Source organism: Miscanthus floridulus, chromosome 9, assembly GCF_019320115.1.
Source record: "Miscanthus floridulus cultivar M001 chromosome 9, ASM1932011v1, whole genome shotgun sequence".
NCBI classification, from domain to species: domain Eukaryota; kingdom Viridiplantae; phylum Streptophyta; class Magnoliopsida; order Poales; family Poaceae; genus Miscanthus; species Miscanthus floridulus.
In genome coordinates this window covers 58,628,116-58,651,947 of record NC_089588.1, presented here as the reverse complement: position 1 = coordinate 58,651,947, position 23,832 = coordinate 58,628,116, and the positions used below count along the sequence as shown (strand labels likewise).

Here is a 23,832-nt window from a genome sequence, read left to right as displayed (position 1 = left end):
TTTTTTATTTGTTAAAAACCAAATGATGATTTAGAGAGTCAGTTTAAGACTTTTGGATATACACCTAGAGATGTCTCAGAGTCTTCAGTCTCACTATAAATCCCACAACCATCGGCGCGAGGTTCTTTCACAAGTATCAGTGCAGGTAAGCATCTTTCTAAATTCCAATCTTCTTTGATAATGATTGTCTCTTCCTGCCTGATACTGATCGAACAACCCTCGTTTGCTTGTAGTTAGCCTTAGTCCAATTAACTTTTCTTTATCTTGGCTTTTGCACAAGCTTGAAACTTGAAGTGACTCATAATCGACTCTAGGAATGAGATTTGTGAAAGGAGTAAGAAGACCCAAATCTTTTAGAAATTGGTTGTAGTTGTACTTGTACCTATCTGGTCCATGCTAAGATGTGCATATATTAGTTCTATAGGTCTAAAATATATATACTCCATCCTCACATCCAAAAATAGTGAGCATTGGTGGCACTATAGATTAGACATTCATGATCAAACTATGGCAAGCGAACGGTGGCACTATAGCTAGCATTGCAATAAAGTAGCAGTAACATAAATTATGACAAGTAAATTATCATATCAAACAATAAGTTATAGTACTTGGTAAATGAAAAGCCTCTACTAATTCAAGTAAGCAGCTATGGGACATTTCATCAGACACGTAGCGGGCAGTGAGCCACGCACTCACCGTGGGGGTGGGAAAGCAGCTGTCTGCGCGCTCCTGAAGGCCTTAGCGGTTCTCCGAATGGCGCGGTGCTCCGGCCTAGGGCGGTGGACGGCGTGGGGTGGTGCTCCAGCGTGGGGCGGTGCTCCGGCGTGGGGACATGCTCTGGTGTGGGGCGGTGCTTCGACGCAAGGTGGTGCTCCAGCGGCACAGGGGAAGGGTTTGATGCGGGGTTGAAATGAATTTGGATAATTTTAACCCACGTCATTTTTATACCAGTAGCTCATCACTGCCAGTTCTGCTTGTAAACCGACAGTGATGGGGTACATCACTGTCGAGTCATTCCCCAAACCGGCAGTGATGTGGTGTAGCAGTTAGGTGTTAAGTAGGATAAGTTTTCGTTTTCTTTCGAACTCCTCCTTCTGGCACAATGGTTAAGACCCCTCAACTTAGCCCCCGAGACTCATGTTCGAGTCCCAGGCGGCCAAAATTTTTTTGTTCTATTTTATAATTTTTTAAGTGACCAAAAGTTCAAAAGAAAAAAGTAAATAACCCTTGGGACATATCCTATACTAGCGCAACGGTTAAGTCTCTAAAATCTACAGCCCGAGACCCACGCTCAAACCCGAGGGCTGGCACAATTTGTTTTAATTTTTTATATATCACTGTCGGTTTCCAAAAATAAACCAACAGTGATAAAATAGTATCACTGTCAGTTTATTCTCATCAATGCCGGTTTTTTTGAAACCGACAGTGATGTTTATATATATTAAAAAATTCTTTTATATACTAAATAAATAGAAGCATATGTATTCCTATGTCGAAATACCTTGAAATTTTTTTGGCAAGCTTGTACACCCAAATTAAGACCTCACACAGGATGTTAGGTTTTTCTGATCAGTTTTTTTATTTATTATATTTTTCTGTGTGTTGAATGAGACAAAAGAGGGTGAATTTCATCTTGGACCCAATAGATTTTTTCATCCACCTCCACAAAATTCTTATCCCTAGGGCACATTAGAGCCTGTGTAAAAGTTTGGCACCATTCCAGATCTTTTCATCGGTAGACTCAGTTCAACCTATAATTAATCGATGTCTTCGCGCGAAAATTCAATTAAACCTCAGAAAGTAGCAAACCATCTCCAAAAAATCTCAAACTTGGTGTTTCCTTCACACGTGGCACGTGCAAGCCTAAGAAAAAGTTTGAGATGAATACGACACTGGAATTCCTATGAACCATAGAAACCTTGATAACCTATGTGTATAGTCGTGGTTCGATGAAAAGGCAAATGTACCTCTGTGAAGCATGTATACTCCGCCTTTATCGAAATGGCTTGAAATTTTTTTGGCAAGCATGTACACCCAAATTAAGACCCCACATAGGATCTAAGGTTTTTCTGATTAGTTTTTTTATTTATTATATTTTTCTCTATGCTGAATGAGACAAAAGAGGGTGAATTTCATCTTGGACCCAATAGATTTTGTCATCCACCTCCACAAAATTCTTATCCCTATGGCACATTAGAGCCTGTGTAAAAGTTTGGCACCATTCGGGCTCTTTTCGTGGGTAGACTCAGTTCAACCTATAATTAATCGGTGTCGTCGCGCAGAAATTCAATTAAACCTCAAAAAGTAGCAAACCATCTCTGAAAAAATCCCAAACTTGGTGTTTTCTTCACATGTGGCACGTGGAAGCCTAAGAAAAAGGTTGAGACAAATACAACACCGGAATGTATATTTCTAGTTGCCCAACAAATGTTACACGAATTATATGCATGACAATAATTAAACACAAAAAGCCGTATAAATTAAAATTAGAACCCAATTAAACTACAACCTTGAAACCAACCTAATAAACATTAATACTATCGAAATCACTGTCTGGTTCGATCGGACCACACACGCTAATATGCCTCTGTAGCCATATATGGTAATTGATGTCATGGATTATGTATCCGCTTGTATCGATGAAGTCCAATGCCCGTATGAGTGCACTCTCTCGTGCCTCACAATACCGAAAGAATGGTCGGCCATAGATGTAACCTATTGAACGACCACTGCCCCTATTAGTAATCCTTATGCAGTACTGGCATCCTTCTATAGTGAGCTGGCCAAGGTTACCATTGCAGAAGTCCCAATCGTACCCGAGTTGCTCCATAGCTTGGTCTAGAACGGCCCACAAGCCACATGCAGCATAGGTAAGGTCCTAGAGCACAATCTGCATGCGGAGAAAAATAAAAAAAAATTAGAGAATGTTATTACAATAATAAACAATAAATAACCATGACTCAGGTATAAGTGACCATTTTACCATATCCGCACGGTTGTAGCTCGCAAACCATTCGCTTGCTTGCGGCACGGGGATATCACAAGCATTCAAAGCAAGTGCCTTCAAGTGCGAGAAATCAAGCACATCATATCAAACGCGTTGAAGTGCCTCTAAACAGATGCGCACGGCACTGAATTGAGCGCTTATCATGTCCGGGCTCCGTCTTCCCGTTTCGTGGATATGGTTCCAATGATTTGCACCCCTCAAAGGGATAGAAAAACTGAGTTCACACGTTCATAGCCGACCACTTGCATTAGATGCCATGTTCTCGACAATGTCCGAGATAAAGAACCAGCTAAGTGTTGTTCACAGCCAATCTATTGGGGATATAGTCTATGACATATATGTATGCAACAATGATATTAAACTAATTACACTTATTTGTTAGCATCAAAAAACAAAATATGTTGAAAAATATTTCATACAATAGCTGGAACAGGGAACCATGGAATGGCCACATTAGGAGCGAATGGCTCATTGCCAGGGTGGAAACCTGGTTCTTGTGGTGTGGGAGGTCCGTTGTTCAAACCACCTGATCGATAAAATGCCAAAAAAAATATGAACATAAAATATATGCACAAAAAATTCTTCCAAGTAAAATATGGCAACATAATTAAATATAGATCGAATGCAAGGAATAAGAATATATATAAATATAGAATGCAAAGAAACATGAATATAAATATAGATCAAATGAATATAGATAGAATATTAGAGAAGACAACATATCAATACCATTGAAAAATGTAGGAGTCATGACCAAATCACGTAGAGAGAGTGGATTTCTTGAGAAGTGAGAGTGAAACATGAGAAATGAGATTGTGAGAGTTCGTGGGTGGGTGGGATCGATGTATGTGGCCGACGATTTGTTTTATATAGGGGGGCATAGACATCACAACCGGTTTTTAAGTATAACCGACAGTGAAGGTGCATATATGTAAAGGATATATTTATTTAGATAGTATAGTGGAAAAGTTTTAACAACAATGGTATATTTGTTTAGATAGTAATGAAATACATCAAAAAATAACAAAAATATTAGAAATAAATTACATATACGATAACAAAGACCTTACACTAAAATTCCATATACGATAACAAAGACATATTTGCGTACATGTCAATGTTACAATCAATGTGTGTCAACATATTATAATGTAACCACCTTAGTAGTATTCTTCTAGCACCAACTAGGGGCAAACAGCAGCACCGAGGTGGTCTACGAGCTATACCGGTTGGAGATGACAAGGTGGCATCGATGAATCCGCCTTATCTATACATGGCCTTTTTCTAGATGTGCACCGCAACGGATGGCTCTGTGAACCTTGTGGCATCTTCAACCTTCAACGTTGCTCTATCTTAGCATTCTTCTAGTACCTCTTGTGTGCACCATTTTGGTGGACTACGACACATAATGATATATGTGGTTTGTTATGAGAGAAAAACATTATATCATGGCTGATAAGGCCTGGCTGAAACCAGAATGCAAGGAGAGGCTAGCTCCTAGTTGAGGACTATTTTATAGGGGCTAGCAGTCATGGTACATTTTTATTTTTGAACTAAAGTTGTTGGGGTAGGTGGGAGCAGTGTTCCAACTGTTGTGGTCAGTGGGAGCACTGTTGGCATATGAGGAGGATCTACACATCACTGTCGGTTTTAGTTTAAAAACCGATAGTGAATGGAGTTATCACTGTCGGTTTTTAACTCTAAACTGACAGTGATGAGGAATTATCACTGCTAGGTGAATCATCAAACCGGTAGTGATGTGGGTGTAGCAGTAAAGGGTTAAGTAGGATAACTTTTCTAATTATTTCGAATACCACCCACTAGCTCAACAGTTAAGAGTCCGCAACTTAGCCCCCGAGACCCGTGTTTGAGTCCTAGGCAGCCCAAATTTTTTGTTTCAATTTTATAAATTATTAAATGACTTTGGAAAATTGCTCATCACTGTCGGTTGTAATTCTAAACCGACAGTGATGAGGAACCATCACTGCTGGCCATTCCTCAAACCGGCAGTGATGTGGCTGTACCAGTTAGGGGTTAAGTAGTATAACTTTTTCCTTCCTTTTGAATTCCTCCGACTACCTCAATGGTTAAGACTCTGCAACTTAGCCCCCGAGACCCGTGTTCGAGTCCCAGGAGGCCCAAATTTTAAATTTTTTATTTCAATTTTATAATATATATGTCTAGACTTCCGATAGAAGGACATTGGGGTGGACATTCTCTTCCGAGCTACTACTAGTAGTGAGGGATCCATAGCTCCTCGGCGTCAGGCTGGACCAGTGGCGCTGAGGAGCTATGGATCCCTCACTACTAGTAGTAGCTCGAAAGAGAATGGCCGCCCCAATGTCCTTCTATCGGAAGTCTAGATATATATATTTATATTTATATTTAGCTGGTGTTTAAATTCAGAGAGTAAAGTTTAGAAATGATACGTCGGCATATTTGCTGAATTGGCAGAGTATTAACGAGGAGGAGAGAGGAGATGAGAGTTTCATCAGGATCAAACATCCTTCATGGTTATGTGCATAATGATTACATAGTTAACAATAATCTAACTATCTTTAGGTGCATCAATAATGAGGGCCTCATTGTGATCAAGCCATACGTAAGCAGGTTCGTCACCCTCTTGAATGATAGGTAGGGGTACGTTTGCCCTGAATGGAGGCATTTTCTGATAGCCCCTGTACTCTTCATTGTCCGTCACTCCATCGACACCGATAATCTTCCTTTTCCCTTCTAGGACTACTTTTAGCCTTCCTTTTGTCTTGTTGTCCCTTGCATAGAAGACTTGCATAACATCTCTTGCAAGGATGAAGGGGTCGTCTCTGTATGCGGTCTTAGTGAGATCAACGGTGGTGAACCCTTTGCTGTCAGTGTTGATTTCCTCGAGCCGGACACACTGGCAGCGAAAAAGAGCTGCCTTCAACGAACCATAGGCTAGCTCACATATCTCCTCTATGAAACCATAGTATGTTGCCTACACGTTGCCATTTTCGTCGTGAGCATAAAACGAACACCACAATTTTGGTATGTTCTCTTTCCATCTTGCTTTTTTGTGTAAAATGTGAATCCATTGATCTCATACCCTTGATACTTAAGATATGTACTCGAAGGTCCCTTGGCTAAGGCATCCAGTTGATTACCCAACTTTATTCCAAGCAAACGATGTCGCAACCAGTTGACAAATTCCTCCTTATGTTTTTTTATCTAGCCAAGCCTGTGACTTGCTCAGATACAGAGCTTGCAGCAATTGCCTGTGCTCGTCAATGTATGGCATCACACCCTTGGCTTGCTGGAGAATAGCGAATTGTGCCTATCTAAAAGAAACAGGGTCGTCTACTGTAACAGATTTCTCCCCAATCGTTCCTTTGCCACGTAGTCTTCCCTCATGATGAGATTCTGGAACTCCAACCCTTTCGATGTCCAGATAATATGTGCAGAACTCAATGTCCTCCTCCGTTGACCATCCTTTAACCATGCCCCTTCTGGCCAGAATCTGTTCCTAACAAACCTCCTAAAAACTTTCATCAATCTTTCAAAAGAGAACATCTGATGCAGGTATATTGGGCCAAGGGCTCTAATTTGGTCAACAAGATGAATGAGCAGATGCAATGAGACATCAAAGTAAGTTGGCGAGAAATGCATCTCAAGCCTAACAAGAGTTTCGGCTATGTCCCACTGCAGTTGCTCTAGCATGGACACATCAATGACCTTTTTTGAGATCACATTGAAGAATGAGCAAAGCTTTATGATTGGGGCGTGGACCTTTGGGAGAGGATACCACGTAGGACAATAGGGAGCAGTTGAGTCATAATGACATGACAGTCATGGGCCTTCATAGGGCCATAGTTGAACTTGAGTTCTATCATGTTCACTAGCCTCTTTGGGTTCGCACAGTAGCCCGTCGGGACTTTGAGTTCATTGAAGAAAGAAATAAGCGCACGCTTTTCTTCCTTCTTCAATGTCCATGATGCAACAGGAAGTTCAAACTGGCCATTCTCTAGCTCCACGGGATGCAGCTCATTCCAGATTTCCAAGTGTTGCATGTCTAGGCATGTGGCTAGTGAATCCTTCGATGTCCCCCCGGTGTCCATCAAGGTGTTAAGAGTGTTAGCGCACATGTTTTTAGTGATGTGCATGGGATCAAGATAGTGGCGTACACTCAAAAATAGCTAGTAAGGTAGTTTCCAAAATATAGATTTTTTCTTCCAAACGCTCCCATCAGGTGCTGCTACTACATTGTCCCCCTTCCCAAGGACAACCTCCAGTTTGTTGAGTTCTCAAAGTATCGCAGGCCCGTTTTGATATTTTGGAGCTAAGCGTTTCTCAATAGTACCATTGAAATCTTTTCTATTCCTATGGTAAGGGTGATCCTTAGGTAGAAACCTACGGTGTCCCATATAACCTATCTTTTAGTTATTTGGCAGATTTACTACATCGGTGTCGTCCAAGCACTCGACACATCCAGTATAGCCTTTTGTCTTCTCTACGGACAACGAACCTCGACCTGGCAGGTCGGTGATTATAGCGATAAGCACTCCCTTGATCATGACATGTTCCTTTTTGTACTCATCCCAAACATCTGGCACACCCTTTTCAAACATCTCCACTAGTTCATCGATCACTGTTCCAGAAACACATCGATGTCATTCCTAGGTTGTCTTGGCCCTTGGATCAGTAGTGGCATCTAGATGTACGACCGCTTCACACAGACCCAAGGTGGAAGGTTGTATATACAGAGCGTCACTGGCCAGGTGCTATGATTGCTTCTAACCTGGTTGAAAGAATTCATCCTATCTGTGCTCAAAGCAAACCAAAGGTGCCTTACCTCTCCACCAATGTTCTTATAGAACATAGTACTGATAGTGCTCTAGTCATGCCCATCGGCGGGGTGCCTCATCATTATATCTTTCTTACGCTCTTCGCTATGCCAGCGCAACAGCTTGTCTAACTTTGCACATGCAAATAGACTATGCACCCGGGGAGCTATAGGGAAATACCAAACGACCTTTATAGAACCTCCTCTGGTCTTAGTACCCTCATCTAATGGCCCTTCCTTATACCGTGGAGCTTCACACTTGGGGCTCTTGTCCAAGTCTTTGTATTTTTCTCCATGGTACAATATGCAATCATTGGAACACGCATGGATTTTTTCAACCTTGAGGCCGATGGGGTAGATCATTTGCTTGGCCAAGTATGTCTTTTCTAGCAACTCGTTTTTTTCTGGGAGCATTTTCCTTGTTATACCTAACAACTGATCGAAGCCTTTATCGCTCAATCCGTTTGTCGATTTGAACTCTAATAGAATGATGTCGGCTTCCAGTTTGCTCATTAGATAATCCATATACAATGGTGTTTTGCCATCTTGTCACATTTTCTCTAGCTTTCTCAGCTATCTTTCACTAAGACATCTTGTCTCTACATTACGCTGAGAAATGCCATCGTTATACTCGGTGTCGTCAGCTAGTGTGTTCCTAAACACATTATTAACTGTGGCCATAGGTTTCGTATTGACACCAGATTCCTCGTCAGCATCATGGATGGCTACGTCAAGCATGTCCACATCATCATCGTTTTCCTGCAGAACATTCACACCAACCTCACCATGCATAGTCCATATCGTATAGTTTGGCATGAACCCCTAGTAATCAAGTGCGATCATATAGACTCAATTTGATAAAAGTTCCTATGATTCTTGCAATCTTTGCATGGGCAGAAGACAGGGTTCCCATTCCCAGCATGGGCTTTGGCAACGGTGATAAACTGGCTGACGCCATGCATGTACCGCTTGTCCGTTCGGGATAGATGCATCCACTCTCGATCCATCTCTGCACAAAAAAAATATTGAGACAGTAATTACAAAGAATTAATAAGAAATCGAGCTTCATGAACAACAATTGTAGCTTGAAAGTACCATTTTTGGAAAACATTATTGTACACTAATTATTGAAAAATTGAAATTGGTAGCCCCGGCCATGTAAATTAAAAATCGTAGTAAAAAACAATTATTGCGCAATAATAAAGAACATCTATTCTACTCTACTTCTAAGAAATAATTATAGCCTCATATACTAACAATGATGATCTTGACCACCATGGAATAATTAGCTAGGAATTTAAATGTGTTCATAGACACCAACCGTTTGGATGATGGATTCACCACAATTTGAGCCTTGCACAAATGTCCAATTGGAAAAGTGTTGTCTAGAATGGAGAAAGAACTAGAATGAGAATCAAGCAATGTAGCCATCAAAACGAAGCTAATTAAGCAACAAAATTAAAGGAGTGGATGTTTGTTACTAACCTTAAAGCAAAAAGATCAAGCCGTTCTTCAAAATCCAAGCACTAGCTTTATGGTGAAGAGCAGACGCAACAATGGAAGGAAGGGTCCAAACGCGCGCCTCTATTCTCAGGATGAAAGAGAGGAGGAAGGAGAGGACGGCTGCAACCTTTTTGTGTTGTAGGCTTATCATTGTCGGTTCTTGGCTAGAACCGACAGTGATAGAGCCTAATCACTATCGGCTCTTGAATTAAACCGGCAGTGATGAGTGGCCACCAAAATACTGCCGGTTCAAGCCACAAACCGGCAGTGATGTGGTCCTTCACTACCGGTTTTAGCCCAACCCCAATCATTTTTTCATTTTCAAACTCATAACCGACAGTGAAGGTACATCACTGCCGGTTCTCACAAATCTGGCAGTGATGATGCCAGCAGTGATGTGTAAATCTAGCGTAGTGTATGATCACATCATCTAAGGTTTGTTGCGGAACATTCTCACCTTCACATGCTTACTCCATATCATGTAGTCTTTCATGAACCCCCTAGTAACCAAGTGCAATCATATTTGCTCCACGTTAACAAATTTCCTGAGATTTTTGCAATCTCTGCATGGGTAGAATACATGTCCATCTCTAGCATAAGCTTTGGTAGCTGTGATGAAGGTGTTGATGCCCGTCAAGTACTGTAGGTTTGCAGATGACAGACCGTACATCTACCCTTGATCCATCTCTGCACAGAAAAATTATAGGAAAATTGAACAACAATTGTAGCTCAAAACAATGGGTTGCTAGGTGTCACATGGATGTGCTCATCAAATTCAAATTGGTAGCCCCCTCTTGAAGAACAATTATTCTACTTCATGTCACATAAAAATAGGGAGACTAATTATAAGAGAATAAAAATTGAAGCCTTCATGCACAATAATTGTAGCTAAAAATAATGGGTTACTAGGTGTCACATGGATGTGCTTGTCAAAATTAAAATCGGTAGCCCTATTGAAAAAACTCAACTCTACGCCATACAAGAACTAAAGCATCACATACTAACAATCATCAAAACCACCATGTAATTTGCTAGAAACTAAACTGGGTTCATAGACACCAACCTTTTAAAAGATGGATTCACCATGATTTGAATTCCTTCCTCAAAATCCAATTGAAAAGTGCTCTCTAAGCTGGAGAAGTAAGTAGCATGAGAATCAATAAATCTATCCATAAAAAAATTGAAAAGCTACAAATTCAAAGGAGCGGATACTTGTTACAAACCTTAAAGCAAGAAGATCATGCCCATGCTTCAAAGTCCAAGACCTTCCATTAGTATTTTGGTGAAAAATGACCACAGCAATGGAGGGAGAGGTGGAAAAAGGCGCCTCCTTGGCTGAGTGTGCTCGGAATGGGAGGGATGAGGGAAGAGGACGTCGTCTTTTGTAGTGTGCAGCTATCACTGCCGGCTCAAGCCATGGACCAGCAGTGACATATCATTGCCGATTCGAGCCACCAAGCGACACTGATGATGATCTTCAGTGCTGGTTTTTTGGGACCCCAATCATTTTCTGATTTTAAAGCTAAGAATCGGCGCTGAAGATTTATCCCAACCGTTTCATACAAACCAGCAGCGACGACGGCCGGCAGTGACGGTGGGTTCACTCTTTTTCGGGCACAATATAATTGAGTAATCTGAGCAGCGAACGGTTCAACGCATTTGTTTGAAAGAAAACCCCGAACCATTCAAAGTTTCAAACCTCCTGGAAGAAGGCATCCGTTGAGGTCACATGCCGTGATGACGGCACTGGATGAAATCACCGGTCCGTTCTCCTCACTCTTCCAAGTACCAACTCCGATGGCATCGTTTCAGTAAAAATTTTCCCAAGTTTCCAGAAAACTGCTTTGTTTTGTACACGCACGTATCTCTCTTATCTGGAGAAAGCAGCTTTGATTACTATACTATAACAGGTGTGTAGCGTGACCTGGATAGTGTGATCTGCAAGCGAGAGATCGAGTCAGCAGTGTGCTGCAAAAATTCAAGCATATGCATGGCATGTGGCAGACCGGCATGAACGAGTGTTAATGGTTGGTTGCTTGCTTGCTTGCCATGGCCATGCTGCGTTTACTCTGAGAAAGATTCAGTGCTCTGAGGTCATGCAAGAGCCTGCCGGTCCGCGTGGCGCGGAGTAGTTGTTACCTATCAACTGAATATTATATCGATACGATGCAGCAGTAAAATAATATAAACAGCTATGCATTAGCTTTGTTCCAGATCAGTCTAGGAAGTGGATTAAGGAACTGAAATGAAATATACCAAAATATTTGGAAGAAGGATACAGCAGTATACTGGCAGTTATATATATATATGGCTATTAAATACTTCTTGAGTCCTTGAATGAATCAATCCCTAGAGTTATGTTAAATCAATCTTTTTAAGTTTGGTCAAATTTATAAAAAAATATACAACAATATTTATAACATCAAATAAACAATGATGAAAATATATTTCATTGTGTATCTAACAATATTAATTTGGTGCTATAAATTTAGGTGCTCTTTTTTATAAATTTAATCAAACTTAAAAATATTTGACTTAGGAAAACTCTATGGAATTGATTATTTTAAAGAACGGAGGGAGTATACAACTGCAATTCAATTGGTGTACCTTACAAGCAGCAATTCAATTGGTGTACCTTACAAGCAGTTCAGTGCATCTCTGGACTCTACTACTCCCTCCTGGTCTACGGCACTCATAGTCATGATACAAAACACGCGCTCTGCTGCGCAGGCTAATGAACAGCGCAAAAAAACACGAACAAAGTTCATATGAGCAGTAGCAGCAAAGTGAATAGTAGTAAACCGCTAAACAGTAACAAACAGAGAAATAAACATCATGAAACAATACTAATTAAACAGTGGTGCACAGTAAAAAAAGGAGCAACTATCAAAAAAATGTCTGAACAGTACATGAGGCCCCGGATGGTCTCCATTTTATTCATGGTCAAGGGATTAATATATATTTATTATTATTATATAATACGGGCATCGTTTCATACATAAGGAACTATAGTCGTAAAAACTTGTTCTTTTCCGTTGTCGGGAACTCTCTATACTTTTGGTTTTCAAATAAAAAAACTCATTGTTATATATACAATATAGTGATTAGAGCACCCCTGTCGATCGATATCGGTTTATTTGGCTCCAATTAATACTATTTATTAGTTAATAATCACACTCGAAAGAGTATAACGCTGGGGTCCAATCCCTTGGGCACGCTCGCAACGAGTTCATGGTACGTGTCCGGCAGCGACAGCGCGATCTTGGTGGCAGTCTCCAGGTAGCTCTCAAACTTGTCGGTGGTCAGGCCAGCAGCCTGCTGCTGATCCGCGGCGGTGGTCTTCTTCTTCGGGTAGTACTGCTCGTCGTCGTCGTCCGAATCAGCGTCGACGACGGTGGTGGTGGAGGTGCGGCGGCCACGGTGATCGCGCAGCTTCTCCTCCCTCACGACGTGGTGCTTGAACGTCCGTCGGCGGAACGCCCAGTTTCCCGTGGCCCAGTCGAAGCTGTAGAGTGGGACGAAGCGGTGGCCGTGCGCGGCCACGAAGTCCAAGGTTTTTTTTATCGGCCGAAATTTACGAAAATTTTCGAAATTTCATTTCTATTCACAGGTCCGATAAAATTTGACATCGGCCAAATTTTTTATTTTTTTCCTGCTTTCACACAGACAACACAAATTCAGCCGTGCGACAATCCCATACTATAATGTTTTATTCTTGTTTTTATCTGTGAACAAGTGATGTTTAATAGCTTAGGAATAGTTTCAAGTCAAATTCTACAGAATTTTTTCAAAACAATTTGAATTTTTTTTGAATTTGGTCCGATATTTCCGATATATCTTGCTTATCCTATTTATCCATGACCTCCGATACATTTTTATTTGCGATAATGAAAACCTTGAAGTCGATGGCGGCGAGCACGAAGCGTAACTCGTCGCGGGAGAGGTAGTAGGCGAAGCTGACCCGCGTCCACCCGGGCTTCAGGCCGTGGTACCCCCTGACGATGGCGTCGCGGATGCGGAGCGAGAGGTCCTCGCCGACGCCGAGGAGCGCGTGGCCGTAGGGCCCCGCGCACGCGCAGCCGCCCCTGGCCTGGATCCCGAACAGGTCGTTGAGGAGCTTGGCGACGAACCGGCCGTGCAGGGGCAGCCGCCGCCGCCGCGGGCTCCCGGTCGCTGACGCGTAGGAGGTGTCATCTCCTTCTCCGCCCGGTAGACGAGGAAGGAGAAGATAGGCAGGCGGCGCGCGGCGACGTTGCCGAGCACCTCGACCTTGGGGTTGCTGAGCAGCCGCGCCATGGCCGCCTCCGCGTAGACCTGCTCCCGCAGCGCGACGGCGTCGCGGCCGACGTGCTCCTTGACCCAGAACGCCAGCGACGCCCGCACCTTCTGCACGATGGGCGGCGTGCCGGCGTCCTCCCGCTCCTCGATGTCGTCGTAGTACACCGTGTCCTGCAATGCATGCGGGTGTACGGTACGGCACACGTGCGTCAGCGTCAAGCGTGCATATCACGACTTTAAAGATTGCAGTACCAGAGTACGAAACATTCGGGTTCATCAAAACCTGAACTATACTTAATTTGGAATTTACATGCATGAACAAATAAGTACAGAATCGTTGGTGGTCTCACTCACCTCCTCGCTGAATCCGTTGACGTAGGCGACGGTGCCGCCGCCGCAGGTGGACGGAGGCATGCCGGCGAGGCGGTAGAGCGCCCGGTTCATGGGCAGGATCCCCGGCGTGCCCGGCTGAGGAACTTGTGCGGGCTGAGGAACACCGCGTCGTAGCCGTCCATCTCCCCCGACCGCATGTCGATGTCAACGTAGGGCCCGCTGTTCAGACACACGGGGATGTCAACGATCGGCTCACGCATGTCTCATGCAGTGCAGGACACAATGTTATCTGAGCAAGAAACGTGAGCACAGGTACACTGCTGACGCATGTACAATATACAAATAGAAATGTCATCTTATTTATTTATTTATTTTCGTACTGCGTATTTATCTTGGTTTTCGTAGTTGTGTCGGTGCAGAAACAACAATATTCAGATGTGTCGCGTTCTGAGTTCTGACGCGGCGTATGCAATGCAACACCGGCCATTGAAGGCCTTTGTGGTTTCATGAGAGAGCGAGGCTATGTTCAGATGGGTTTTCTGTTCTGAGTTGTGACGCGTATGCATGTAGCATGTAGAGGTCAATGGCTTTCGCTGTCAGATGAGCTACGAACTGGACTTGCGATGCTGACCTCTGGCTCAGTTTCTTTCCGCTCCTTCTAATTGGCTTGGAAATAAAATTAACAAAACAAAGCCGGGCAAGGAAAATATGTATGAGATTGCTTCAACGATGCGGAAACCAGACGCGAAAACATTTCAGCAACTTCATCTAACTACTATATAACGTGTGATGGATGCGTTCTTAATAATAATAAGTCTGGCAATCCATGGATTTGATAGCGTATGGCGTTGGTACACAGATGCAATACGTGATGGTGGCATCTACAGGTCAAAGTGATATCATCATGCAGCATGCAGCAGGTGGCCAAATTTGTCAAATTTTGATGTCAAGGATGGAGGAATTAAACGTGCGCGCCTGCAGCTGCAGGCAAGGTTGAAAACGGACGGACAAAATCCCGTTCCAACCCGTTTCGTTTTCTAATTCCTTCCGTATGTTTTCGTATTTGTGGCATCCCGTTTCCGTTACGGAAACGGGAAAGGGATTTTTCCGTCCATTTCCGCGAGATCCCGTTTTTATGCAGAATTAACTCGTATTTATTCCGTTTTTCATCCCGTTTTTAATCTATGTGAGATATGTCTAGAAATTGATATGTTCATAAACCTACTAATCACAAATTATGCATGTTAACACATGGTATACTAGTGAATATTGGACCGATAATTTCGTACGTGTATATTATTTTGTGACTTTGTTCATGTATACTCAAGAATATTTGATCATGTTATTCTAACATATTTTTCCATCTCTCTGTCCGTATTCGTCTTTTTCCGTATTTCCGTATATCCCCATCCGTTTTTAATTCTGTTTTTTTCCCGAACCCGATCCCGTTTCCGCTAAAAATATAGAAACTGAAATGGGAGAGGAGTTTTTCCGCCCGTTTCCGTCCGTTTTCATCCCTAGCTGCAGGTGAGGAAATCAAATCGCGAAATCAAATTGGCCTAGTTGTTATTACTATTCAGAGAATGAAGCTTGATTTTTCTGTTTATCAGGTCCGGACCGCTGAATGGATCAAACTGCAGAAATGCAGTGTGGACTGAATTTCGTTCTGATACAGGTGCTTACATTTGCATTAATTGTTCTATGGCGTCAAGTTTCAAACCTCACGTATATATTCTATAGCACATTGACAAAACGAGAGTTGCTGCCTGCATTTGGAATTGAACTGTATTGCTGCAAGGACTTTAATTTTGGCCATCATGCATGCGTGTCAGACTATTAAGTTGTGTGTTCATACTTCATATATTGTCACGACTGTCACGTACGAGCCTAGAAATTCACGGCTACAAACAAAGAAAACCTGAACAATTCTTAATTTCTAGCTGAGATGCAACCGTGAATTTTAGAAGTATATACATATATACGTAAAAAAGAACTTGATCGAAGTTTATACCTCAATGCAAACTACTATTCTATACATCGTGGACAGGCACCTAGAGAGTACAACACGTACCTGGCAGCGAAGTCGAAGCAGGCGAAGGCGCCGTGCTGGTGCAGGAGGCGTGTGATGGCGCGGGTGTCGGTGAGCACGCCGGTGACGTTGCTGCACGCCGAGAAGCAGCCCAGCATGGGGCGGTTGGCGTACTCGGGCGACGCCAGCGCGCGCCGCAGCGCGGCGAGGTCGACGAGCCCGTCGTCGCCGTCGGTGCCCGCACCCGCGCCGATCTCCACGACGTCGGCGAGGGACTGCCTCCACGACAGCAGGTTGGAGTGGTGCTCGTAGGGCCCCACGAACACAACCCACCGCTCCTCCGCGCGCAGCAGCTGCTGCGCGGCGGCGGCGCCGGCGGGCACGCCACCCCGATCGCCTCCTGCAGCCGCTTCGCCGCCGCCGTGGCGCCCGACCCGCAGAAGAGCAGCGCGTCGTCGGGGCCCGCGCCCATGCACCGCTTGATGTAGCTCGCCGCTTTCCTCGCCATCCGCGTCGTCTTGCTGCCCACGTAGCTGTCCTCCGTGTGCGTGTTCCCTGCACACACAGCCATGCATCTGTCATGTAGTGTCGACAACATCTTCCTGTTTATGATGATCGAGACGCATGCGGCCATGCCCATGCTCATGCATCGATGGTGTTGCTTGGGGAGTGAAGAGGCATGCACGCTGACCGTAGAAGGGGAGGACGTTCTTGAGGATGTAGTCCTCGATGTAGTGGAGGCTGCGGCCGGTGGCGGTGTGGTCGGCGTAGAGGAGCGCGCGGCGGCCGAACGGCGTCTCGAACTCGGCGTCGTGGTCGACGAGCTGCGACCGCACCCACTCCACCTCCTCGGCCTTGGTGCTCCGCTCCGACCGCGCCTGGAGGCGGCTCACCAGAGTATGCGGCGTGTACGTGGGCAGCGCTCCATTCGTGGCGCCGACCTTCTTCTCCTCGCACTACGGGAGAAGCAAAATTTGTCGAGTGCCGCGTGCTTTGCCGAGTGCCGAAAATAGGGCACTCGGCAAAGCCACTATTTGCCGAGTGTTGCACTCGGCAAAGAGTGGCTTTGCCGAGTGCTGCAGCGTGACCGGCGCTCGGCAAAGCACCCCACTTGGCAAAGGCACTCTTTGCCGAGCACAACACTCGGCAAAGAGCGCACTCGGCAAAATGCCCGTCAGTTGCCCGCCTACCCCGCCCACGCCGTTACCATCTTTAAAAAAAATGTTTACCGAGCGCTTAACCAGACACGACATCTCCACATGCCCCGCACCGCCGCCCGCGCCGTTCGGCCCCCGCCCCCACGCCGCCTCGCCCCGCGCCGCCGCCCCGGCGACGCCCCGGCCCCACACCGCCCCTCGGCGGCCGTCCCTGCAGAGAGGAGGAGGAGCCCGGCCATGGTGCCCTGCCCCCGGCCCGGCCATCCCTGCAGAGAGGAGGAGGGGAGAAAGAGAAGGGGAGGAGGAGAAGGGAGGTGGGAGGAGAAGGAGAAGGGAGAAGGAAGAAGGAGAAGGGAGGAGAAGGGAGGAGGAAGAAGGAGAAGGGAGGAGGAGGAGGAGGAAGAAGAAGAAGGAGGAGGGAGGAAGGAGGAAGAAGAAGAAGGAGGAGGAAGAAGAAGAAGGAGAAGGGGGGAGGAGGAGACGGACCTCGGTCCGACGACCGTTCACGCCGTTCGTCCACTCCGTCGTCCCCGCACATCACCGTTCATCCACGCCGTCGTCCCCGTCCCTCACCGGAGAAAAGGTAAAGGCTCCGGGGGTGTCGACCTTGGTGTCGTTTATGTGTTGACGACCTTCGTGCCGGGTTTGTGTATGTGTGGGCCATCATGCCCCAAATGTGGACGTCGGCCATCGTGCCAGCTTTTTCTTGCAGGTTTTAGAAACCTCCCCGTACAGGGGAGGTTCTGCCAAATTTTTCAAGTAATAGTGATGTGTTTCTTCTTTTGCAGAGCAGGAGCTGTCGGAGGGGACCCGGAGCACCTCGGCGATCCCGATCGTCTTCGTCGGCGCTGCGGTCGTGCCTACACTGCTTCGTCTCGCCACTGCACCGACTCGCCACTGCGCCGCTAGCCTTTCTCCACCGCCACCCTAGGTATAATGGACCTCTCTTGCTTACAGTTGTCGTACGTAACCCAGTTAGGCGTCTCCCGTCCGAAACAGATACGGTTGGAGGTATGTGGATCTTTGCATATCTATGACCGTATCTGTTTTGGATTGTCCATGTTTTTTGGACAGCACGTGGATGCGTAGATAGGTTAGTTTCCATGTTCTGTTCGGATCCGAGATGGAGTTTTGGCACCACCTCCCTGTTGTTCTCCGGATACACACTCTCCCTTCCAGGATGTGTATCGGGAGAACAGCGGGGAGGTGCTGCTGAAATTCTGTCTCGGATCGGAGTAGAGCATGGAAACTAACCTCATCTACGCATCCGCGGGTGGGATTAGAACCTATCCTCACCTATTAGATAGCAGGACGCCGTGCAGATGCAACAGGGAGAACTGTGTGTATATGATATTGCTCCGTTATGTGTATATGCTAGAGGATGAAGAACTGTGAGTGGATGTACATGGGACGCCCAAGTCAGGCTCAAATCACCCGTGAATGGATGGATAAGACCGAGAAATTCTTGGACCATGCATTTAAGGAAGCTAAGGGAGCGAGAGACACATTATGTCCCTACAGCGATTGTGAAAACAAGAAAAGAAAAACAAGGGAAGTCATGATGAAGCATCTTTGCAAGTTTGGATTTATGCCAAACTATACCCGGTGGGTGTACCATGGTGAAGCCTATCGTCCTAGAGAGGAGGTCATGAGACGACGCTTGGAGGCATTTGATGGTGATGGCGGGGTAGAAGGATGGTTAGGTGACTATGAGGATGCGATGTTCGCTGAAAGACCTCCGAAGGTCGAGCAGGAGGATGAGGAGGAGGAGCCAGAGCCAAGCGCTAAGGCATTCTTGGCCATGTTGGAATCAGCACAGAAGTTCCTACATGAGAAGACAACGGTTTCTCAACTGGATGCCATTGGGCGCCTACTGGGGTTGAAGTCCCAGCACAACATGACTCGAGCCTGCTTCGATGCTATGATGGCAATTATTGGGGATTTGCTTCCAGAGGGTCATCATCTGCCGAGCAGCTTGTACGAGTCAACAAGACTCCTTCGGGCACTGAAGATGCCGTATGAGCAGATACATTGTTGTCTAAAGGGGTGCGTCCTATTTAGGAAAGATCACAAGGATGCAAAGTACTGTCCAAAGTGTAAATCCTCTAGGTATGTGGAGGTAGACAAAGGTGATGGCAAGAACAAGCAGAATGAGGGGATCCCCATGAAAGTCCTACGATACCTTCCGATCATACCGAGGCTCCAATGGCTATTCATGTCCGAGGAGTCCACGAAACAGATGACATGGCACAAGAATGGCGTTCGATACAATCCTGACAAGATGGTACATCCAGCAGATGGTGAAGCATGGAAAAGCTTTAATGGCAACCATCGTGGCAAAGATGAAGAGGCACGTAATGTACGTATTGCACTGGCAACGGATGTGTTCAATCCTTATGGAATGATGTCGGCCCCATACACTTGTTGGCCCGTGTTTACTATCCCCCTCAATCTCCCCCCGGGGCCCTACTTCAATGGCAAAACATATTCTTGACGTTGATAATTCCTGGACACCCGGGAAACAAAATGGGTGTGTACATGGAGCCGGTTTATGATGAATTGATCAAGGTTTGGAATGAAGGCGTATGGACTTACGACCGAGCTACAAAGAAGAACTTCAAAATGTATGTTTGGTACTTGTACTCCATGCATGACTTCCTAGCATATGGGATATTCACCGGCTGGTGTGTCCACGGGAAGTTTCCATGCCCGGTATGCAAGGCAGCTCTACAGTTCATTTGGTTGAAGAAGGGTGGCAAGTTCTCGTCGTTCGACAAGCATCGGCAGTTCCTCCCTCTTGACCATCCATTCAGAGAAGACACCAAGAACTTCACGAAAAGTGTCACAGTGCCCTGCACCTCAGAAGATGACTGGTGGCCAAGTTCATGCTCAGATAGATGCTCTCGTGGTCCCAACGCAGAAAGATAATCCAAAGAAGGGTAAAAGAAAGAAAGTTAATCCAAAGAAAGATAATCCAAACAAAGATCGCTTTGTGGGCTATGGTGTGGAACATATGTGGACTCATAAGTCGGGATTGGAGAGGCTTCCCTATTTTGATGACCTTCTCCTTCCACATAACATAGATGTAATGCACACTGAGAAGAATGTCGTCGAAGCACTTTGGGAAACACTCATGGACATTCCTGACAAGACAAAGGACAACCCTAAGGCTAGAGTAGACATGGCAACACTATGAGATAGACCAAAGCTACAGATCCTGGGACTTCTGTGCAGAGAACACTTCCTTGGCCTAGTGTGGACGTCAGAGGATGAGGACCCAGTGGTACCCTCGTTCGACCAGTACGCCCTCGTCACCACCGACACTGAGCATAGAAACTTGGCGGATCGGGTGATTCAGGAGTTGTGGGTAAGCCTTTCTCGCACTACGGCCCTCAATTCATTGCATTCAATGCACATTCTTTAAACAAAATAATGGATACCTCGTGTCTTTATGCAGGACTTCTTCAGATGCCAGCCGGGACAGGAGGATAGGGCGTATCAGGTGGCTTACGCTTCCTGTAAAAGGCGTGTCTCGGACTTGTATTACGAGGCCCGCCTCTAGGCGCATAGAGACTACAACGCCACCTTCCGTAACAGAAGAATCAACAAGTCACAGGCAAGAAGGGAGACAGAGGTTCTTACCAGGGAGCAGTACCTACAGGTAAATAGAAAACATCTCCTATTGATTTCTTCTGAGATTAACTATGCCTAATTTGATCTTATGATGGCTTGTAGGTGATTCCAAACTGGTGTGCCACCCACCCCGATTGCTGGGCTGCTATAGTGGACAAATGGTTGGACGCGGACTGGCAGAGGATGCACCAAGAGAAAAGCGAGCACCGTATGATGATGCCAGGTGTACCTCACCATCAGGGCAGCACCAGCCTCAGCAAGTATGCGAAGACATATGTAAGTCTCCACCATTTGTCTTATCTAGCCGCGCTCAGTTTTGCATTATTTCTTACCACATGTTGTTGTCTTTCTCACAGTCGGCGGTGCACGGTGGCTAGCCAATTGGCCAACTCACGGCGTATGCTCTGGCCCACATGGGCCCGGCAAAGTCCAACATCGAGTACAACCCGGTTGCGGGCCTAGAGGCGTACACCAACTCCAGCGTCCACACCCGCCTCACTTCTTACATGGAGGCGGCAAGGTTAGTCCACGGGCCCGACTACGATCCGAGGACCAAGGAGCGCCTTGATCCTGAGCTCGTGATGAGGGTGGGGGAAGGCAAGAAGCATGGGCGTTTCTGGATTGGCGATGGCATCCTCGACACGGCCTCTACTCCTCCTCTCCACCGCCTCCGAGCAGCGAGCACGAGCTCTAGCGTGCCCATAAGGCAACGGCCGTCATCGGTGGTGGCACTCCAGGTAAGTATTATAGTTTCATTCGTCGTTCTTTGTCATTTACATTCCTTAGCTATGCATTATTGAAACATTGGTGTCAAATGTTGCAGGTCGAGCTACAGCAACTTCGGTCCCAGCAGGAGGCCGAGCGTCAGAGGCTACAAGCTTTGGAGGCCCAGCAAGCAGGTTTGCTCCAGTTCGTGCAACAACTTGGGCTGCAACAAGGTTGGGAGATCCCAGCCAACCTGCTTGCACCACCACCACCACCACCACCACATCGTCCAGATTCTACTCCGGTGAGTATGAGTATGGATGCTTTACTTTCTATGCTCATGCTTAGTGTCAAACCTAGTGATGGCCTTCGTGCCGGATTTGTTGATGTGTGGGCCTTCGTGCCGGGTTTGTTGATGTGTCGGCCTTCGTGCCGGAAATGTGGTTGTCGGCCTTCGTGCCGACGTTTTTTTGCAGGTTTTGGAAACCTCCCCGTGCAGGGGAGGTGCTGCCGAAATTTTCAACTTTTCTTTAAACTGCTTATATTTTTATCTTGTCACTCACGTGCAATCTCTTCTCTTTTGTGCAACATCAATCAAGGGCGGCATCGAACCATCTCGGAGGGCGCCGGCATCGCAAGTTGGGGCGTCGCAACCCTCACATTCGCCGTGAGCCGCTTCCGGAGTCGGTTTTATGTAGGCATGCCTTTATGTATTGAACTTGTGGTTTGTAATATATTGTGGATTTCGGACATAATTGGTCGTTTGTGATATATATATATATATATGTGGTTTCTAATATATTGTGTTGAATCGTGGTTTCTAATATATATATATGCACTGTTGTTTACATGAAAAAGCATAAAACAAAAAAAATTGCTGTGGCTTTGCCGAGTGCAATGACCATTGCACTCAGCAAAGCTAGGAAAATAGCAGCAACAATTTCCCAGATTTGCCAAGTGCAATGGCCATTGCACTCGGCAAAGAAAATTTTAAAAAAATAAAAAATGCTTTGCCGAGTGCCTTGGCAGTGGCACTCGGCAAAGAAAATTTTAAAAAAATAAAAACAGGCTTTGCCGAGTGCCTCGGCGCTATGGCACTCGGCAAAGAATTTTGGAAAAAAAAAGAAAATTCTTTGCCGAGTGTTGCACTCGACAAAAAAAATTAAAAAAAATTTAAGACGGCGTGAGCCTTCGGCCAACGGCCGTCAATCCTTTGCCGAGTGCCAGCTTGACACTCGGCAAAGCCTTTGCCGAGTGTCCGAGATTTGGCACTCAGCAAAGCAGGCTTTACCGTGAAAAGGTTCGACGGAGCCTCTTTGCCGAGTACTGCACTCGGCAATTTGCCGAGTGCATGGGTGTCTTTGCCGAGTGCATGGGGCACTCGACAAAGCGTGTGACTGCTGTAGTGTCGCCGCCGTGCACCATCACCGCTTGAAGCGACGGCATGGCTAGATGCTTGGTGCCAATGCCAAATATTATCAAAATGCTCCTCTTGCGGATAGCTAGACTAATTGCAGTTGCAGTACGGCTACTCTCGAATATCTTGCATGGTTAGCAAGTACATGTATTTATACATCCGGCCGATCTCCCATATCGCTTCATGCGTTCGACTTCACAATAAGAATTTCTATCACTACGGAAAAAATGATTTTTTTTTAGCAACGGGACGAATTTTTTTGTAGGGGCGGCTGGTGATGGAGCCACCCCTACAAATGGAACGGCTGGTGATACGAGCCACCCCTATAAATGGGTCTAATTTGTTGGGGCAGCTCACTCACCAGCCGCCCCCGGCGTTGCTATTTATAGGGACGGCTGGTGATTGAGCCAGCCCTACAAATGTCCTCGTATAAATACTGCTGATTTGTATGAGCGATTCAATCACCGGCCGCCCCTATAAATGACCCACATATAAAACAATTGTAGTACATTCTTTCTCCTCGGGTCACTCACTCCAACCCATGAAAGAAATGTGGGGAGGCCTTGGGCACCTCCTAAAAATTGCTCTACTCAGGGAAAAAGGTTTTGGTCTCAAATCCTTTGGTAGAGAGGTTGTAGAAAGTAAGAAAATGTCATTCCATATATTTTTTTGAAGTTTTAATGGTTGGTTAGTGAGTAATTAAAATTTTGTTTTTCTCTCTCTTCTATGGTGCTTGAGCTACTTATGAAGCAAATTAGACCCAAGTTCTAAATGTACTAGGGTAAATTAGGGATGGGAACAAGGTCATACTCTTATTTGGTCCATGTTTCTTGATTTTAGTGAACAATTAGTTAGTTTTATGCATGTTTCATGTGCATGTAGATCTAGATCTAGGGTTTGGTTTTTTTATTAATTTTATTTTTGTAAATTTATGTTTGATAGAATTGGACTAGG

At 45.5% G+C, this 23,832-nt stretch overlaps 1 protein-coding gene across 1 annotated transcript; it reads right to left on the bottom strand.

Annotated features, from left to right (window-relative positions):
- Positions 1–12,497: 12,497 nt before the first annotated feature.
- LOC136481988 (uncharacterized) lies at positions 12,498–22,907 on the bottom strand. Its single transcript, XM_066479246.1, is given in 9 exon segments — positions 12,498–12,875; positions 13,231–13,535; positions 13,538–13,775; positions 13,959–14,074; positions 14,077–14,156; positions 16,009–16,339; positions 16,342–16,521; positions 16,658–16,916; positions 22,863–22,907. Coding segments are annotated over 9 exon segments (1,932 nt in total).
- Positions 22,908–23,832: the final 925 nt, after the last annotated feature.